Source organism: Rosa chinensis, chromosome 2 (assembly GCF_002994745.2).
Source record: "Rosa chinensis cultivar Old Blush chromosome 2, RchiOBHm-V2, whole genome shotgun sequence".
NCBI classification, from domain to species: domain Eukaryota; kingdom Viridiplantae; phylum Streptophyta; class Magnoliopsida; order Rosales; family Rosaceae; genus Rosa; species Rosa chinensis.
Genome location: NC_037089.1, coordinates 23,323,000 through 23,341,136, shown reverse-complemented (window position 1 = coordinate 23,341,136; position 18,137 = coordinate 23,323,000). Strand labels below are relative to the sequence as shown.

The window sequence follows — 18,137 nt, the reverse complement described above, 5'->3', positions numbered from 1 at the left end:
TGGGATGGAAATGAGAGAGATTAAGATAGAGATAGAGAAGTAAGGGAACCAAATGTTTAAGTTGATGAGGATCAGGGCTTTATTTATAACCAACATTCTAATCTGCTTTTCATGTTTCCTGCGAAAATAATCTAAGAATAAGACAATTTTGACAATAGCAGAGTAGATTGAATTCCATGAGGTAATCATTATCCTTGCTCGTTAGGAACATCGCCGGCTGTCGCCTTAATTTTGAAGTTACCAAGAAACTCTGGCAGATATGCTTGTATTCTTTATTGCCGAAGACTAGAAACAAACTCTCATCTTTGAACAAGATAAGGAACAAACCAAACCCTTGCTAATATAATAATATATGGTCAATAGATAGAAAGATGATAGTAATAATAACAATAAATATAAATAAATAAAATTAAAATAAAAAATGGTCGCTTATATCAACTCTTTTCTACTTAAATTAAGTCATCGGTGACCTGTACCCTTTAGGATTGGGTTGCATTTCAATAGATTTGTCAAATTTGCTAGGGAAGATAATTAGATTATCTATTTTATCTGGTAGTCACATTACATAACATGCTTTTCATGTGGACATGGATGTATATAAATGGTCATGCGACAAGCAAAACACATCTGATCGATGAAAAACTTAGAGAAAAGCAGTATGCAAATATGGGGGCACACATTTAAGAAGGTGAAAACCTTGAAGTGACACAATTTTATGTCTTCAAATAGGGGATCTAATGATCGGGTATTTAGAACAGTATCAATTCTAACTGCTCAGACATTTATAAGAACACAAAAATACTAGGAATCATCATTACTACTCTCAATAACAGCACAAATTAGAAGGAAACATGTCAACATGAGCATATGGTATGCACATAAGAAACTAATGTAATACACAGTAGTGTCTGCAGATTATAGAGTATTTATGACATTCAAGCCCACCTCCCTCAAGGAGCACAACAATCCAGTGGTTAAGCCTCGTCCATTTGCTCCTGCAAGAATCCCGAGATAGTTATAACCATGAACGGCTTCAGAAGCAGAAATGAAAAACCTAGCTATTACACTGAAATTACTGAAATCCCAAACTGAAGAGCCACATGCATGCAAGTGAACCAAACAGTATAAAGAACATCATGAATAAATTTACTCCCAGATGACAAAAACATTAGTTATTCCATCTTCTGAGACCAAGACTTTTGATGTTCTGACATGCAATAATTTTGATATGCCTATTATCAATCTGTACCCTCTGGGATCTATAAAACTTTTGGATCTTCTTAACCAAAGAGATACGACTTCCAGAAAAAAAAAAAAAAAAAAAAACACATTTCTTTGGTTCTTTAAGCATAAAACTGCATATCATATCATAGGTTTTATTTTAAAGTTTCAAAAAGGCTAAATCTGTTCAGATGATTGTCAACTTACTATTATACTAATAATTAGTGCCATAAAAGGGCTCAAGTGCTATTGATATATAATGTTTGTTATGGCCATAGAACAACAACGTAACTAAGCATCCCCATCTAAGTCAACTGTACAAAAATCACTTAACGCTTCAACTACGAGTAGCACTGACCTGCAAGTCTGAAGTCCAAAGAGTGAGGTTGTCCCTCAGAAGTTGCATGATTAGAGTGCTGTCCTTGTATGATTCCTCTCCCAGCGTATCAAGTTCAGCAATTGCCTCTTCAAAGGCCTGCACAAATAGAAAGTTACCCTAAGAAATCAGGAGAACTCATGTAAGGTTATCAAAGTTCAGAAAATAAAATGGAGAACAAATGCATTAGTTTTAGTTCTTGATCTTGCCCTTTAAATCTCTTTGTAGTTAGACATTTAAATACAACAGAACTTCCAGTAAAAGTAAAAAACAATACGAAAGCACCTGCAGAAAGTGTACAAAACCTACAGAAACAGTCTACTTCAGCAAGACACAAGAACGCAGCGACAACAGAAGACAAAACAGCCAAGTTAAAGCTGCTTCTAATTTTCAATTTCCTGTTAACTAACAATTAGCTTTACAGTTTCCTAAAACCAGATAGTAGTTCAATTGAGGTGAAAACTATGACTCAAAAGTTCTCAAGCCTTACCTTCCAGAGTATTAGAGATCTTTGTTTTCTTTCTAATCAGGGTTAACAACCTAAATCTAAATTTCCCTCTTACTTTCTTACCTGTTCTTTTTTGTTTTTTTATTCTCAATCTGCAACCTTGCCTGCTCTGGACCTTCTCCAATCCTACCTCTACAGCAATATCAAGGCCTTCATCAGTATTCCCTCAAGTGCTAAGCAACTTTTAAGAAACCCATTACAACTGAGTATCATTAACCTACTCATTCTAGTTGGATCACTCCAGCATCTGACTCTAACTCGTCCAAACAGTAACCTTGCAGTTTATGATGTTAATCAATTTATGAGTGGACTATGGACCACACACCTTGTGTTACTTGTTCCCATGCCCATTCTATACTATGTCAAAGTAACACTGGATCTTGGATTAGCAGTTTGACCATCTTAAAGTACTTCTCCTGTGTATGCATTCTTCATTACTGACCAACTGCTCTAGATATTCAGAACTCAACTTCTGTTTTTGAGTTTTTTGAGATTTTTTTTTTCCTTCTCTTTTTTTTTCCAACCCAACCTCATATCGCTAGTGCGAAGAAATAGCTCCATTTTTCTCATTTTGATGTCCACAATGCTATTTTTGATAACCTCAATATACATGCATGATTTTTAATCCTGATTTCATGCTGTCACCAAGGACAGTGAGCTGATTATGACTTCATTCGTACGCACATACTGTGTGACACTCACTTTGCTCCTTCAATCAGTCTTACCAAGGGGCTTCAAGAACACCTTGATGGGCTATTCTGTTCTAAGCTCGTTGTCTCATAGACCATTAAGTTTGCAGAGAATTATCAGGTTTCATACTTAGTTATCTCTTAAGATACCAAATGAGTTTTGGCTGAGTTCTGATACTTTTCCTACAAAGCCTTACAGCTATCGATTAGGCCTTTACACTTCCTTTAACTAGTATATATACCTTATTGAGACGAGAAATACTCCCAAATTCCTAAAAAACTTGCAGATTGATTAGAGAGAGAGAGTACATGTAATGTTTAACTGTGGGAGATCCCCATTATTATGTTAACTGCATGCTGAAGCCAATGTGATCAAGGAAATTCAGCAATATTGTGCATCCATGTGATACAGGGTGAAACATTCTACACAGCTCACAAAACCAAGACACCCTTACATGAAATAAACACTGACTGTTCAATAAAGACAATTGCCCATGCATTTATGTTGTGGAAGTGAAAAGGCTTTGCATAAACAGACATGTCTTTTCTATTGCGGAGATTAAATCATGCTATCAATGACGTTCTGCATCTATGTTGTGAACTGAACACACATGATATTAAGGCCAATTATATTATGCTATTCCAGTAAATAAAGGCGTACAAAAAACAAAACCAAGTTCATGCATTTACTGCTGAAAGAAAGCTACAAGAGAAAATGATAGTGGACAAGAGAAAATGATAGTGGACAAGAGAAAATGACTTGATGAACAAGTGGGCAAAACAAAATGACTTGATGAACAAGTGGGCAAAACAAAATGACTTGATGAACAGCTTCAATTACACAACCATTGGAATCAAGCAATTAATGGTCAAAGTCCAGTCGAACTCCTACCAAAACTACAATTATCCAAGCAATTAAAAGTCAAAGTCCAGCATATAAGATGTACATTTCCAGCTACCAAAGCATTTATTGCGTCAGTAAATCAAATCCAACACCATTTCAGCCTTGGTGCCCTATCCAACCCGAAAGTTTATACCACTGACAACTTATTGCTTATCTAAGAATTTCTGGAATATTATGACAACTTGACATACCATGTTACATGTAAGCACTCTACCCCAAAACTATGGAGGCTAGTCGTGTCAGCCACTGCTATAGATTTATACAAACAAAATAACTAACAGCATTTATATAGTTTGGCCACAACAAACTAAATGTAAATCATCCACCAATATAACTTCTTCGTTCCACGTTTTCCGGTACTAATTTTTAACTATACCAAATTACCAATGAATCTACCTGGATTTCCTAACAAACAAATAACTAGACATATAACTAAAGCACTTTCTGAATCCTAAAACTCAACAAGAAACTACACAGACTAAATTTTACTCATTTACTTCCTATTCATGTGATCAGAGACATGCAGAGTAAAACAGAATTATAATAAATTAAAAGAATTTTATGAGCCCAAACCTGCTTCGCCATGCTGCAAGCCTTCTCTGAGGAATTGAGGATCTCATAGTAAAACACCGAAAAGTTAAGCGCCAGCCCCAGCCTTATAGGATGTGTAGGAGCCAAATCAGCCAACGCAATATCCTACAAAACCAATCAAATCAAATTCAATTTCTTCATAAACCGAAAATTACAAAGGAAAAAATCAAAATACCTGAGCAGCCTTGTAAGCCAGCATAGTATCCTCAGCAGCAGTCTTCCTCTCATCGCCGTTCTTAAACTCAGCAAGGTACCGATGGTAATCCCCCTTCATCTTCAAGTAAAACACCTTGGACTCGCCGGCGGTGGCCGACGGCACAAGGTGCGACTGAAGGAGGTCGAGAATTCCGGCGCAGATGGCCGAGAGCTCAGTCTCGACTTTAGATCTGTACTGCTTGACGAGCGCCACGTGCTCCTCGTTGCGGCGGCCCTCCTCCTTCTGCTCGATGGAGGAGACGATGCGCCAGGCGGCGCGGAGGGAGCCGATGACGTTCTTGTAGGCGACGCTGAGGAGGTTGCGCTCCTCGACGGTGAGCTCGGTGCCGGCGGCGGTCGAGGCAACGACGAGCTTCTCCATGAAGCTGACCATCTCCTCGTAGCGCTCGGCTTGCTCGGCGAGCTTCGCCATGTACACGTACTGCTCGCGGCTTAGGGTTTCCGGCACGGCGGACGCCATTGGAGTTGAGAGTGACTGAGAGAGAGAGAAGAGAGGGATTGAGATTCAATTTGAACCAAATTGATTGGGTTGGAAAATAAAGGAGAGGGGTTATATTTTGAGGGGACTCCCACTGCTGGGAGTGTAGAGGACGCGCTTCTAGGGGTGGATTTTGGAGCGGGGCGACGTCGTTTTGAAGGGAGTGGTGTGCTCTGGAGGGGATGAGTGAGTGTGGTTGTTCGTTTGGACCATAATTATGAGAACAGGATAGAACGGGAAAAATATTGTTGGATCTGAAACAGGTCAAATTTCCGCGACGGCTGGTTGGGCTAGTCGGGTCGGGTCGGGTCGGGTTGGTTTGGTTTATCTTCAATCCCAAAATGGCCCACTGCCGCCATGTCTATTCAACCATCAGCAATCGTGGTCTATTTTAGTATTTTTAGTCTTTTAGACCAATTTCTCAAAAACCCATCTAAACTTCAGAGATTGGGATGCATGTGTTGTACACCACAAATGGGGATGACGAATGATAAGATGATCAAAGGTTTCATTCCTGCTATCGTGATGACTCGAACCCATAACTTCGTATATAGATAGTGGGTGCTCGAATCACTGAACTAACACCACTGAACTAATTAAAGAGATTATGCTTAATGATTTTTAAACGTAAATACAATAATTAATAATAAAATAACTCAACTTAAAAATAATTTTTATATTCAGTTACTGATTATATGAACATACTCATACTTTCGTAACGCTTAATGACTTAGACCATGAACCATGACTGTAAATTTTGACACCGGAGACTATTGAATAGCAACGTAATTCACCACCAAAAGTTAAAAGTTAGAACAAGGATATTAGCTTTAAATCGATTTAAATCCCAACAGCCTTTTTCGATAAACCCCAAAAACCCTAGCACTGAGGTCTCATCTATATATACATAGCAGTGGTATCACACCCAACTCTCACAGTCTCAGTAAAACAGCGGCAGATTACTGACCCAAAACCTCAGCCTCCAATACGTAGTAGACTATGGAGCTCTGTACCACCACATATCAACCTCTCCCCAATCTTCTCATCACAAACCCTAACACCAACAACCTCCGCCCAAAACCCTCACTCCAATTCGCACAATCACGCCACTCTCTCAGCCTCCGCTCTCGTACGTTCCTCACCTCTTTGCATTTGGTTCCAATTCAAGCAAATCCCTTTGATTTTATAGCTGCGAATTCGGCTCAATTTTCATTTGATTTTATAGCTGTCGTCTCTTTCATGTGTAATTTTACTAATTTGGGGTTTCTGCAACTTGGGTTTTTGGCTTATTATTAAGGCTTCATTTCTTCTTGTTTGGTTGTGATTTTCGTTTTGTCTTCTTTAAACAGTGATTTGGGGTTTCTTTGGTATTATTTCTGCATCTTGGGCTTTTGGTAGTTTTTGTTGTGTTAGTATTTTTCGGAGTTAATGTGTATGTATTTGTCTTTTCAGGTTTGCTTTCGATTAGAGCTACATCTTCTGAAGAAAGTGGGGGAAATGCGTATTCTGGTGAAGAGCGTGATGGGGTGGTATCCACTTATGATGTTCCACCGCCAGAAAAGAATGTTTATGGTCAAGCTGTGGTAGAAGAAGCAGCTCAAGAGGACAGCATTGTGAATGGCAGTGATGGCCAATCGCAGATATCTGAGTTTTTGGAGAACTTTAATGTAAAGGTAATGCAAAGGTCTGTGTAATTGGTTATAGTACATATCTGTTGCGTTTTCATCATATACACCTCATCAACCAGCGGTTGTGATTTTTTTGATAAATTTGGGTTGTTGTTGTGTTCCTTATCCAGTTGTTTTGGTTTCTTTCAAGTCAAGCCTGTAATTATGTTGTATTTGATTTTTTCGACTTAACAAACTTTTTTCTTTTGGTTTTGTCTGAGCTCTTGGAAACGTAGTAGTAGAACTAGAACATGGTTGCAATGATAATTCAGAAAATGTTTGAGCGTGTCTAAAAATTCTCTGTGGAAGTCTGACAATCATGTCAATCTGAGTGGTTACCTAAGCAACGGTGCTTAAATTCGGTTGGGAAAGATTTCTGTAGTTGTTTTTTATTGCCTTGACTTTATATATTTTACTTTGTTTTTGTTAAAATTCTTGCAAAGAATGCTGTGGAACTATGAACCTGGTTGCAATGATGATTCAGTAACTATTGAGAGTGTTTAGGAATGCTCAATGGAAGTCCGACAATCATGTCGATCTGAGCGGTTAGCTGAGCAACTCCTTGTTTTAGATTTGGTTTGATGAAAGATGTGTTTTTTATTTCTTTCAGCTCAACCGCCTTTTTTCTTTTGTTTTAAATTCTTACAAACAATATAGTAGAACTATGAACTTGGTTGCAATGATGATTCAGTTACTATTGAGAGCTTCTATGAATGCTCAATGGAAGTCCGACAATCATGTCGATCTGAGCGGTTAGCTGAGCAACTCATTGTTTTGGTTTATGAAAGATGTGTTTTTTATTTCCTTTAGCTCAACTGCCTTTTTTACTTTTGTTTAAATTCTTACAAACAACATAGTAGAACTACAAATTTGGTTGCAATGATGATTCAGTAACTATTGAGAGCATCTATAAATGCTCAGTGGAAGTCCGACAATCATGTCGATCTGAGCGGTTACCTGAGCAACTCGGTGTTTTAGAGTTGTTTTGATGAAAAATTCAGGTGTTTCTTATTTTCTTTAACTTAACACAATTTTTTCTTTTTAAAACTTCTTGCAAACAAAATAGTGGAGCTACAAACTTGGTTGCAATGATGATTCAGTAACTATTGAGAGTGTTCTAGAATGCTCCATGGAAGTCCGACATTTATGTCGATCTGAGCGGTTACCTGAGCAACTCGGTGTTTTAAATTTTGTTTGATGAAAGAATTCCTGAGTGATCGCCTCTTAAAGACTGAAACAGTGTTCTCAATTTCCGCAGTTTGTATTTTCATCATAGGCTTAGTGTCAATTTATGCCGTTTTGTGGTTCCCTGTATTTTTCATTTTCTGTACCTTCTTTAGGTTACTATACAGGTGCAGTTGCACTGCATCCTTTTGTTTTAGGAGCACACAGTGTTACAATGACAGTCATGATATGATTCTAAGTTTCTGTCAGACTTGCATTTTACATCCTTTATCATGCTTTCTGTAATCTTTTAACCCTTTACATCCTTTATCATTTTTCTGTTTAAATACTTTGGCGAACCTTTTGTGTGAGATTTATTCCAAAAACTGCTGATGATTTTACTTATTGATGACTTGCTTATTAACTGATTGCAGTTGGACAATGATGATGCATATGTCTATCTACTATACGGTAGTGGTGCCTTGGTTACCCTGTGGTTAGCATCAGCTATCATAGGTGCTATTGATTCTATTCCATTGGTGCGTTACCCTAGTCGTTTTTATGTGAGTCTATTGATTTACAATTGTAAGTACTGCCCTTTCTCTGGTATACTGATGACGCTCATTATATGACATCAGTTCCCCAAGTTGATGGAAGTTGTGGGTCTTGGATACACAATCTGGTTTAGCAGTCGTTATCTGATATTCAAGGTACTTATAGTTATACCTTGCTTTAAAAATTCTTCACTGATTAACCATGTTAAAGCATATTCAATGATGATTATTATGTTGCAGAAAAACAGGGAGGAGTTGGTTGCTAAAGTCCAAGTTCTTAGGCAGCAGGTTCTTGGTTCAAATGATGACTGATAATTAGGTTCCATTTGCTGTTGTGCAATTAGTTTGTCTGAACTTTAGGCGATATATGTGTTGCTTTTTTGTTTTAGAAAGGTTAGATTTTGCCCTTACATATCCTTGTTTTCTTCAGGCCAAAAAAAATTAAAATAAAGTAAATATTCCTTTGTTGTTCTGCCCTCTGAGACTTTTTATTTTTTAATTTACCCTCTGAGAATTTAGCTCTACCCGTGTTAACCTGGATATGGATCCAACATTTGTGTTGGTTTCCATTTTGGGTACCAGGAGCTTCAAATTGAGATGCTCTGCACACACTTTGCTTTTTGGATCCTAACGTTGTCAACAACAGTCAGAGAAATGTGGGCTTCATTTGGATAGGGCGATTTCAAACGAGGATATGCAAAATATGTTGCTCTCCAGTACATAATGCTCTGGATTTGACCAGATACAATACATCGATTGGATCTGTATAAATCACTTGCCTTGTATATTAAAATCCTTAAAGATTTTGTTTTGATAACTAAAAGTTCTGTGGGATTAGGGGATTTCAAACTCTGGAGTGCCTTCTAAATTACTTTACAAGTTCGTCAAACAATCTGAATCAGAATTGTGCGCCACAAAATATGTCACCATATCACTTGATTTCTTCCATAAAAATAAAAATAAAAAATCCTGATCTAACTTGGTATCTTTTTTCTTTTTATGGTAATTGTTAAAGTTCAACTCCACTGTTTTCCTTTCCCAAATAGGAGAACAGATCACTCACTACATCACAAACAATTGCACATAAACTTGTGACAGTTGCACAAAAAAACGGTTGGATACAAATCTCAGAGTTTGAAGCACCCTCCAAGTGAAGCAAGACCCAATTTTTACTTAGGCTGACCCAGAGTTAAAACATCCATGAGTCAAAACATAGACCGAGCTACAAAATTTTGGTCAAACCAGTAAATTGGGAGACGAAAATCCAAAGAAAGAAGAACCCCGACCGTTATGAGAGACATTTGCCACATCAGCCTCGCATACTTATTGCGCACGTCGCCCCTTCTTAAACCCTACTTTCCTTATATTTCACCAGAAATTAATTATATTCCCCGTTTTTTGTATAGATTAAAACCCATTTTCTTTCCAAATGTTAATTATTTTGTTTATATTTTCTTGTAGATTTTTGTAGACAGAGAAAATCGGGAAGCTTTTCTGTAAGTGATTTGAGAATGAGAAACGAAATAAAGAGATTTACTGAAACTATTCTGGAATATTGTGTTGAGTCAATGTTGACTTTCTTTCTAAATCCTAATTCTCATGTAAACCCAATTTTGTACAGTCTTATTCTTTAGAACTTTGGATATCCTTAAACGATTACAAAAGATCTTGGTTGATGCTTCTTTCTCTCTCTTTGACCCTATAAATCTGAATTTTCCTAGTGTTGTTCTTAGTAACTTTCTTTGTTCTTCTTCTTCTTTGTTTCCTTGGGTTGAAAAAGATTAAGAGAAGTAGTCTTGATCATCGATGGCTACCTTCATTGAGGGTATGGCCAAAAGCTTTGCTACTGATGGCTTGAAAGGGGTGGCAGAGGTAATAACAATGTATCATTGTTAAGTTTATGTGCTCAAGTTTCATGCATAGAGGTTTTCTAACTTTAGTTTATATTGCAATGTACAGAAGCTTGAACACGAATCTGCCCCTGATGTCAAATTCAACTCTTTTGCACCACTTCCCTTGGGTGACAAAACTTCACACAATTTGTGTTCTAATAAAAGCATGGAGGGAGCCATTAAAACGCAAGTGAATCATGCTTGTGTTCCTAGTGCTCCCCCATTGTTACTCGAATCTTCTTTGGAGATTAATGAACATGTTGTGGAGCAAAGTCCAAGTCGTGGTGCACATGAAACAACTCACACACCGAGTTTGACTGCTCCCCTAAACACTAGTGTTTCAAGCACAGAAATAAGTGTCTATTCAGGCAGTGGTACAGTGATCGATACTAATGAAATTTCTCAGTCACCCAAATTTCCAATCAGGTTTGAGTATGTTTGTATGTTTCTTTTGTGACTTTATTCTGCTGTTGTGGAGAAACTGATTATTTAGGATTGCAGGACTCATGGTGGTGTGGAAGTAAATACACATCCAGTTCCTTCACTGGTTCACCTGTCAGTATGTAATGCAAGGTTAGTTTAGTTTGGCAGCTGAACCGCTAATTCATTCTGGAACTTGTCCAGATATGGTTTCATACAGACGTTGACCGTTTTTTATTCTGTGTAGTTTTAGAATATGTCACTTAAGCAGTACTTGAACTTCCCTCGAGTAGTGCTTGACCCCCCTTAGAGTAAAGAGGGTCATAAGTCATAACTTATAAGGCTTTGATGAATGAAATAAAGGGAAAATTTTCAAAAGTTTCTCTGATGTTTTATTATTGAGCATGATGCTTTAGATTATTTATGACATTGGAGGTATAGTTGAACTAGTTGTAACTGTAACAACTAGTTTGACAACCTCGAAAACGAAAGTAGTTAAAGCAATTGAGGTTTATTCTCTTAACTGACGAAAATTCGATTTTTTCTTTTTTGGCAAATGCTTATTCGAAGATAGTACAGTATTAACTTTTTAGTGTCATGTATCCAGAGAGCAGGGTACATGGGGTGCTGTAATTTCTTATGAAGCATGTGTTAGGCTCTGCCTTCATGCATGGGCTAACCACTATTCCACTGAAGTTCACTATTTCCTTGAGAATGAATGTGCACTGTTGCGTGAGGCATTTGGGTGAGCAAGATCCCTTGTTTTCTGTTCATTATTTCAGCACAAAATGTTTTTTTTCTTCTTGATAATGCATTAACAAATGAGTAGGTCTGGAGGTAGGGCTTAGGTGAATATGTCTTAGTCATTACGAGAAATGGGGTGCTATATGAGAGTGATATGTTATATTTTCTGCCTTCTGATATTCCTCCACTCACACCTAAAATTTCAGTCTACAGAATGTATTATTACAATCAGAAGCTGAACTTTTGGCAAAAGGGTCTTCAAAGCTCTCAAGTGAATCAGCTGCTCCAAATCCTGTGAAAACTTCTGGCAAAATAAAATTGCAAGGTGAACTATTTGGCTCCCTTCCTCATTTTATGTTAATTTTCCTGTCAAAATTCATCATCTCATTTAAATTTCATCACCGCGCAGTTCGTAAAGTAATAATGGGTTTGGATGAACCACCTGCCAGCTGCAGTTTTTCATCTCTAAAAGAACCAAAAATTAACAAAGACTCAATTGGTAGACACATCTCCAATTTAAGGTCCAGTTTATATCCCTGGTTAAAATCTGTATGGAAGAATTATTTACCACCACGTGCCCCTGCAAAATGTTCCTTCCGTCAGAGTTTGGATTATGTACAGACTAGAGCTAAACGTATTAAAAAGGTACCCCTTAAAGATGCGAGAAGTACTTTGTGCAATCCATCCTCATCATCACATGGTATGTATCTCTAAATGTTTTAATACATTCTAATGGTGGTGAACTTGAGGACAGAAGAATAAATTAGTTTACTCCATTTTCTGAGGTGGCTGATTTTCTTTCCTTTCTTATGTAATTGACCTCGTCTTTGTCAGAAACATATTCTTGCTTCTTGAGATTGAGAAGCTCACCTGAAGAGGATGCAGTCCGAATGCAACCAGGATCCAGCGAAGCCCATTTCTTGTCTGTACTCTTTTCCTTGCCTTTTCCTTTTATTTGGTCCATGAAGGGGTCTAATTAAGCACCTGGGTTAATACAGTTTTCCAGATAGCCTTGGTGATGATTTAATCATAGCAGTTCAAGATTCAAAAGGAAAGCATTGTGGTCATGCCCGAGCTCAAGTGTCTGCCATAGCTGATAAGCCAGTATGATTTTCAGAATTAGTAATTTCCCTTTCATTGATAACTATGGTTGATAGTTATGCTGAGGAGATATAATCTTTATGTTAAATCCAGGGTGACAAGTTACGATGGTGTCCTATATATACCGATCTAGAGCTTGAACCTGTTGGCAGAATTCAGTTGTGCATGGAGTACTCCACAAATCCAGATGAAAATCATCATCTTAAGGTATATATATGCAAACTTATTGTATCAATGGTAATCAAATATTTTCTAGGAAATTGATTTCCATAACTTTGGAATTGGTTTATGATTTTTTTTTTTTTTCATTCCTTTCTGTGTACAGTTTGGCTCCGTTGCAGAAACTGCAGCATATGACTATGTCTTCGTAGCTGCAATCAAATTTCAACATTTTCAACAAAGAAGCTTCTTGATAGATGGCTCTTGGAATTGGTTGCTGACTGAATTTGCATCTTACTTTGGAGTATCAGAGGCATACACAAAATTAAGGTAGCAAAATATGCTCAAATGGAAACTGTCTTAACTTGTCATGCGAAACTGGGAATGTTACGTAATTTTGGATCTTCAAGGTGCTATTGTGTATAAATATCTATTCTACTTGCAGACACCTTTCCTACATTATGGATGTGGCAACACCGACCGAAGACTGTCTGACCATAGTACATGATATGCTATCGGAGATATTGATGATGAAGGGAAAGAGCACAAATCAGCTTAGTCCATTGGAGGTATGAGAAAAATTTTAGTGCATTCACCTTGATCAATTTACTTTTCAGTTTTTATTATGGTATTAGAGTGATGCAACCAATGATGTATTTATTATAGGTGGTATTTATATACCATCATTACTTAGTTTGACATTTGATATTAATTTCTAATTTCGCAATGTGATATTTTGTTTCAACCTGTATTCATTTTTTTTCCAATTATAAAACTGCCAGAACCACATGCTGGCGAAGATTTTGGATCAAGTAAACCAGATTCTTGCTTTGGTTTTCGAGAATTACAAGTCACTTGAAGAAGATTCGCCGTCAGGGATGATGAATGTTTCTAAACCTGCCAGTGGATTGGCGGCACCATCTTTGGGACCTGCATTCCAGCTATACTCCCTTCTGCATGATGTGTTGAGTCCCGAGGTGCAAATGAAACTCTGCAGATATTTTCGGGTTGCTGCAAAGAAGAGGTTAAGAGTGCACTTCATGGAGACAGATAACCTCATTCTAAGCAGCAATGAGGGAACACAGAAGGATCCAGTCACTTCTTATCAGAGGATGAATTCTCTGGTCTCGAGTATCAGAAATGAAATTCTTACTGACATAAGCATCCAGAACCAGAACATCCTCCCAAGGTATACATCCTAGTCCATACATTACTCTCTTTCATTCATTCTGCAATCATAACTTGTTTTTTAAATTCTAGAGTCGATGACTGTAGATTAACTGAACAAACCTCACGCATGTATTTTAATTGTTATTCTCTATGATTTCTGTGCAGTTTTGTAGACCTTCCAAATATTTCTTCATCCATATATAACATTGAGCTCTGCAGTAGATTGCGTGCTTTCCTTGTTGCATGTCCTCCTCCAGGCTTATCACCTCCAGTTGCAGAACTTATTATTGCAACAGCCGAATTTCAAAAGGATCTTTCCTTGTGGAGCATCGAGTAAATGTTTTTCTTTTTTTTCTTTTTTCTCTTTTGAATCTTAGTCTGTGTTTTTATTGCATTGCCTTTTGAATCTGTTCTCATTAGAAACTCTGTTTACAGTCCTGTAGTCGATGGAGTTAATGCTAAAGAATTGTTTCACTCGCATATAGTTTCATGGATTCGAAACAAGCATTGTACTTTGCTTGACAGGTGCAAACTAGATAAGGTATATATCTATTTACAGCATCGCACCGAACTTCCTCTCATAGATGTTTCTTTTTAATTGGTAGCTACATGAATACAATCAAATGCAGAGAGTTTCCTGGTATCACATGCTTAAAATACTCATATATTTCAGGAAAACTGGTCTGGTAAAGAAAAACAGAATGAAACAACTCCTTTTATTCATGCTATTTACAACCAGCTGATGGAGACGCTCCATGAATATGAGATCATCAGTTCTCACTTGCCGATGTATACATCTGCTTTGGAGAATGTATGTGCAATTCACTTTTCAAGTCTTTCTTCTTTCAGTCATATTTATTTTCTAGCCTTTTTTTCTGTTTTATTCTCTGAAGCAAAAATTATCATGACCAATAACCTCTAGGTTATGTGTGTATTCAAAAGGCTATTGCAGATGTTGAGAAGGCAGTTGCTAAAACTCTGGAAAAACGCTATGCTAATGTTTTATCCCTACTGAAAGACAATCTGAGAAACAAAATACTAGGCAATAAGTATGTCAAAAAATTATCCAGTCAAACCATTGAGACTTATTATGTCCCAGCCGAGGTAACTTTGTTTTTTGGATTTGAATGGTTACATGCAATCTGATCTTTAATTTGGGCGAATCATTGATATGTCTTTTTTTTTTTTTTTTTTTTGTTCTTCTCTTTTTCCAGGTAGGAATTGTTTTCAACTCCATGAAGTGCATGCTGGATGTCATGTGGCCGAACATAGAAGCTAAGTTTGAGTCTTGGATGCCTTCGATCGCTGATGATGGATACACCAGGGGAGAACATCTCAATGATGTAATTGTACTCCTAAGAACCAAATATAGAAATTACCGACGAGCAATTGTGGAGAAGCTTGCAAAGAATGTGAGTAGAAGTTGCATCTGAACTCCTCACTATCTAGTGTGAAACACTGCAAAACTATCCTTTACTAGAAAAGTTTATTACCTTAATGATTGAAGACAGAAGTTGATGACTAATGAAATATGTCTTTTGTTTCTATGTATACAGGCTAGAGTCCAGGCAGCAACAAAGTTGAAGAACATTATGCGAGACTCAAAGGAAGTGGAATCAGAGGTCCGAAGTAGAATGCAGCCTTTAGAGGATCTTTTGCGAAAGGAAATAGATAATCTCAGTACTGTCGCCAATCCTACTGTGTGCGTAGAACTCTGCCAGGAATTTTGGGACAGGACAGGACAGGATGTCCTGCGTCTCTTGGAATATAGGAGGAGCAGATCCTGGTACAAAGGCCTACGTGTTGCAGTTTCTGTAAGTTGCACTTCAGTCATTGAGCTTCAAAATTTAGAAACTTATAAATCTGATAATCCAGTAAAAAAGCCCACGACTTGAACAGCTAATGCTCACCAAGTTTTCCTTCTGGAGTTAACTTTTACTTTTTTTCCAGTATTGATCAACTACCTTTATAAGGGACTACCTTGCACTCTTAATTGGTGTTTTTAACCTGCCATGCAGATCCTGGATGACATATTTGGCTCCGAAATGCAAAGACTGTGCAGGACTTCATTGAAAGAAAAAGACACGGCGCGACCCGAAGCAATAAAGGAAGTACATTCCATTCTTGATCATGATGCTGCAATTTAACAGGGAGAGAACTAAGAGACAACACAAGCATATAGGTTCGATTTTTTCTATGCAAAGAATTAAGAGACAACACGAGCATATAGAAGGTCAGAAGCAGGATGAAAAAGACAACACAAAAGCACATAGTTTTCCATGAGGGATTCTCAGCCCGCATGTTTTCAATTTGAGTCAATCTATTGTAGGTTTAAATGAAAATCTAGTGTATAAAGTAATTGATCTTAGTGAACTCAATGAAATGTATTTCTCATTGATCAATGAAGATTCAAACTCCATACTAGTATAAAAATTACCTATTACACCAACGAAATCAACCAAGAATTCAATCTACAATTTATCTTTTTTTTTTTTGATCAAGAAGAAACTTCATTAATAATGAACTGGATACAATGAGTTTTGGCATCATCTCATACACAGAAATGGCCACTGGACTTCACACTGGAACTCCAACATGACTGACTAACGGAGCCAAACAAGCCCCGACTCAAAACTACAGACTTAACTTGCACTACAATTAAAAGGCAAAGACAATAGGCACAGGCACACAACTTTGTCAACACTAACTCGCCACCCAGAGTCCTCCTGACCTGCCTTTGATCGACCAAGTCTACACTAGTTGTGACTTCGAACCCAACCAAACAAAAATGCCGGACCGTCAGACCTGAGACTAAATTAAACCTAAGACCATGGCCACCTTAATGTCAACACCGTCAATCCACAAAAGCTCCAAATCGCCATCACCTCCGACTCGAGATCAACCAGGAACAATCCCACTAGAAGGCCAAGGATGTTTGTCTATGCCAGTATGCCACCGCCAGACAATTTCGCCATCGCTGCTGACCTAACTCCAGAACAGGAACAACCTCTAGACCACTGAATAGAAGATTGTCAATGCCAAAATTGTAGTGCACCCGACCCGACCCAACAACTAAAACGTAAAACAAAACCTAGAAAGTAATTTATTGCTGAAAAACAAACCAAAAGAAATCTACAATTTATCTTGATTGAACTATCTTGGTTCACCACAAACCAGGTTTGTAATTCAATAAAAGCTCTGATCGGATTCCTCTTCATGAAATCTAAGGCGTTGTTTGTTTCATGGAAAAAGGAAAGTGCTACCTTTTCCATGAATAATAAGAGCAAGGTTGAGAAAATTGGTTCCTCTTGCAAAGAAAAATAGGGATGAAAATGAATCATTCCATTCTTCTAATGAACCATTTTCCTTACTCATTTTTCAGCATTAATTACATTTTTCCTTGCGCTGATCTTTCTATCTATATTCTTTAATGAACCATTTCCCTTTCTCATTTTCCAGAATTAATTACATTTTTCCTTGCGCTGATCTTTCTATCTATACCCTTTTCCAGTTCAATTCTTTACTAGAGTGGAAAGATCAAGTTCAGAATCAATTTTACTCTTGTCACGCCGCATGCTTATTGTTCAAAACTCTTTATCTTCCATTTAATGTAGGTGGAAACTTGTGTAGAGGAGACTGATTAATGAATCCGTGCTCTTTCAGTTGCTTATCTAATCAAACCTCCAAGTTGTTCTTCTTCGAAACTTGTTCTTCGTTGTGCTGTCAATCCACCTTCTTCAGCTGACCTATCTGCTTAATACATCGTCTCCTTTCTCACGACATCTGGCATTCCCTCCTTGATTCACAGCTTCTAATAAGGAGTTATAGACTTGCCTATCTAGTTTCTCTAGGCTGTTGGTTAAGTCAAGCATTTATTGTTTCTCGGTCTCCCATGGCGATAATGCGTGTAGCTGAACATTTGAAATACCCGAGATCAATAATGATCGAAGCCTAGTTCTAGCCTTTGGTATTCTATTTATACTAGTTGGATTCCTATAACCAAATCTAAGTACTGAGGCCATCAAGACCACGTATTAATATATACAATCTAGTTATCCAATGCCTTAGCTAGTTGTATCATTCATGGTCCAGACTCCAGAATCTATGCCAGTTGTTAGTACAGAGGTATCCAGGTATTTCAAAGTCTATACTTTTGAATTTGAAAACTTAAGTTCAATTGATTCATGCATAATTCACAATGCATTTTCAAATGGGGATGATGAGAACTAATACTGTGTAAGGACTGTGGTTAAGTTGTTAAATTCAGTAGCTTGAAATGAGGA

General features: G+C 37.5%; 3 protein-coding genes and 5 non-coding genes across 8 annotated transcripts; 7 read left to right on the top strand and 1 right to left on the bottom strand.

The window, feature by feature from the left end:
* Nucleotides 1-657: 657 nt before the first annotated feature.
* Nucleotides 658-5,046, bottom strand: LOC112188650 (14-3-3-like protein GF14 kappa). The gene is made up of 4 exons (XM_024327810.2): nt 4,465-5,046; nt 4,272-4,394; nt 1,580-1,696; nt 658-995 (listed from the first exon to the last, which is right to left on the bottom strand). Exons 1-4 carry the CDS (start codon nt 4,963-4,965, stop codon nt 975-977), a joined length of 762 nt encoding a protein of 253 aa, XP_024183578.1. The 5' UTR covers nt 4,966-5,046; the 3' UTR covers nt 658-974.
* An 833-nt stretch (nt 5,047-5,879) lies between these two features.
* Nucleotides 5,880-9,185, top strand: LOC112184922 (protein CURVATURE THYLAKOID 1D, chloroplastic). The gene is made up of 5 exons (XM_024323147.2): nt 5,880-6,112; nt 6,436-6,656; nt 8,249-8,353; nt 8,453-8,524; nt 8,609-9,185. Exons 1-5 carry the CDS (start codon nt 5,983-5,985, stop codon nt 8,678-8,680), a joined length of 600 nt encoding a protein of 199 aa, XP_024178915.1. The 5' UTR covers nt 5,880-5,982; the 3' UTR covers nt 8,681-9,185.
* On the top strand, nt 6,906-6,997 carry LOC112191110. The gene has a single exon (XR_002932832.1). It is a non-coding gene; the product is annotated as a small nucleolar RNA snoR128 (small nucleolar RNA).
* On the top strand, nt 7,118-7,208 carry LOC112191106. The gene has a single exon (XR_002932827.1). It is a non-coding gene; the product is annotated as a small nucleolar RNA snoR128 (small nucleolar RNA).
* Nucleotides 7,325-7,415, top strand: LOC112191108. The gene has a single exon (XR_002932830.1). It is a non-coding gene; the product is annotated as a small nucleolar RNA snoR128 (small nucleolar RNA).
* Nucleotides 7,525-7,615, top strand: LOC112191109. The gene has a single exon (XR_002932831.1). It is a non-coding gene; the product is annotated as a small nucleolar RNA snoR128 (small nucleolar RNA).
* Nucleotides 7,734-7,824, top strand: LOC112191107. The gene has a single exon (XR_002932829.1). It is a non-coding gene; the product is annotated as a small nucleolar RNA snoR128 (small nucleolar RNA).
* Nucleotides 9,186-10,025: 840 nt separating the features above from the next.
* Nucleotides 10,026-16,308, top strand: LOC112190168. Its single transcript, XM_040515087.1, has 19 exons — nt 10,026-10,240; nt 10,328-10,686; nt 10,762-10,833; nt 11,288-11,425; nt 11,631-11,749; nt 11,834-12,124; nt 12,259-12,346; nt 12,423-12,528; nt 12,619-12,732; nt 12,851-13,014; nt 13,130-13,253; nt 13,467-13,873; nt 14,020-14,187; nt 14,290-14,395; nt 14,528-14,665; nt 14,797-14,958; nt 15,069-15,266; nt 15,411-15,668; nt 15,873-16,308. The coding sequence occupies exons 1-19, from the start codon at nt 10,175-10,177 to the stop codon at nt 15,999-16,001; spliced, it is 3,207 nt and encodes a 1,068-aa protein (XP_040371021.1). The 5' UTR covers nt 10,026-10,174; the 3' UTR covers nt 16,002-16,308.
* The last annotated feature ends 1,829 nt before the right edge of the window (nt 16,309-18,137 follow it).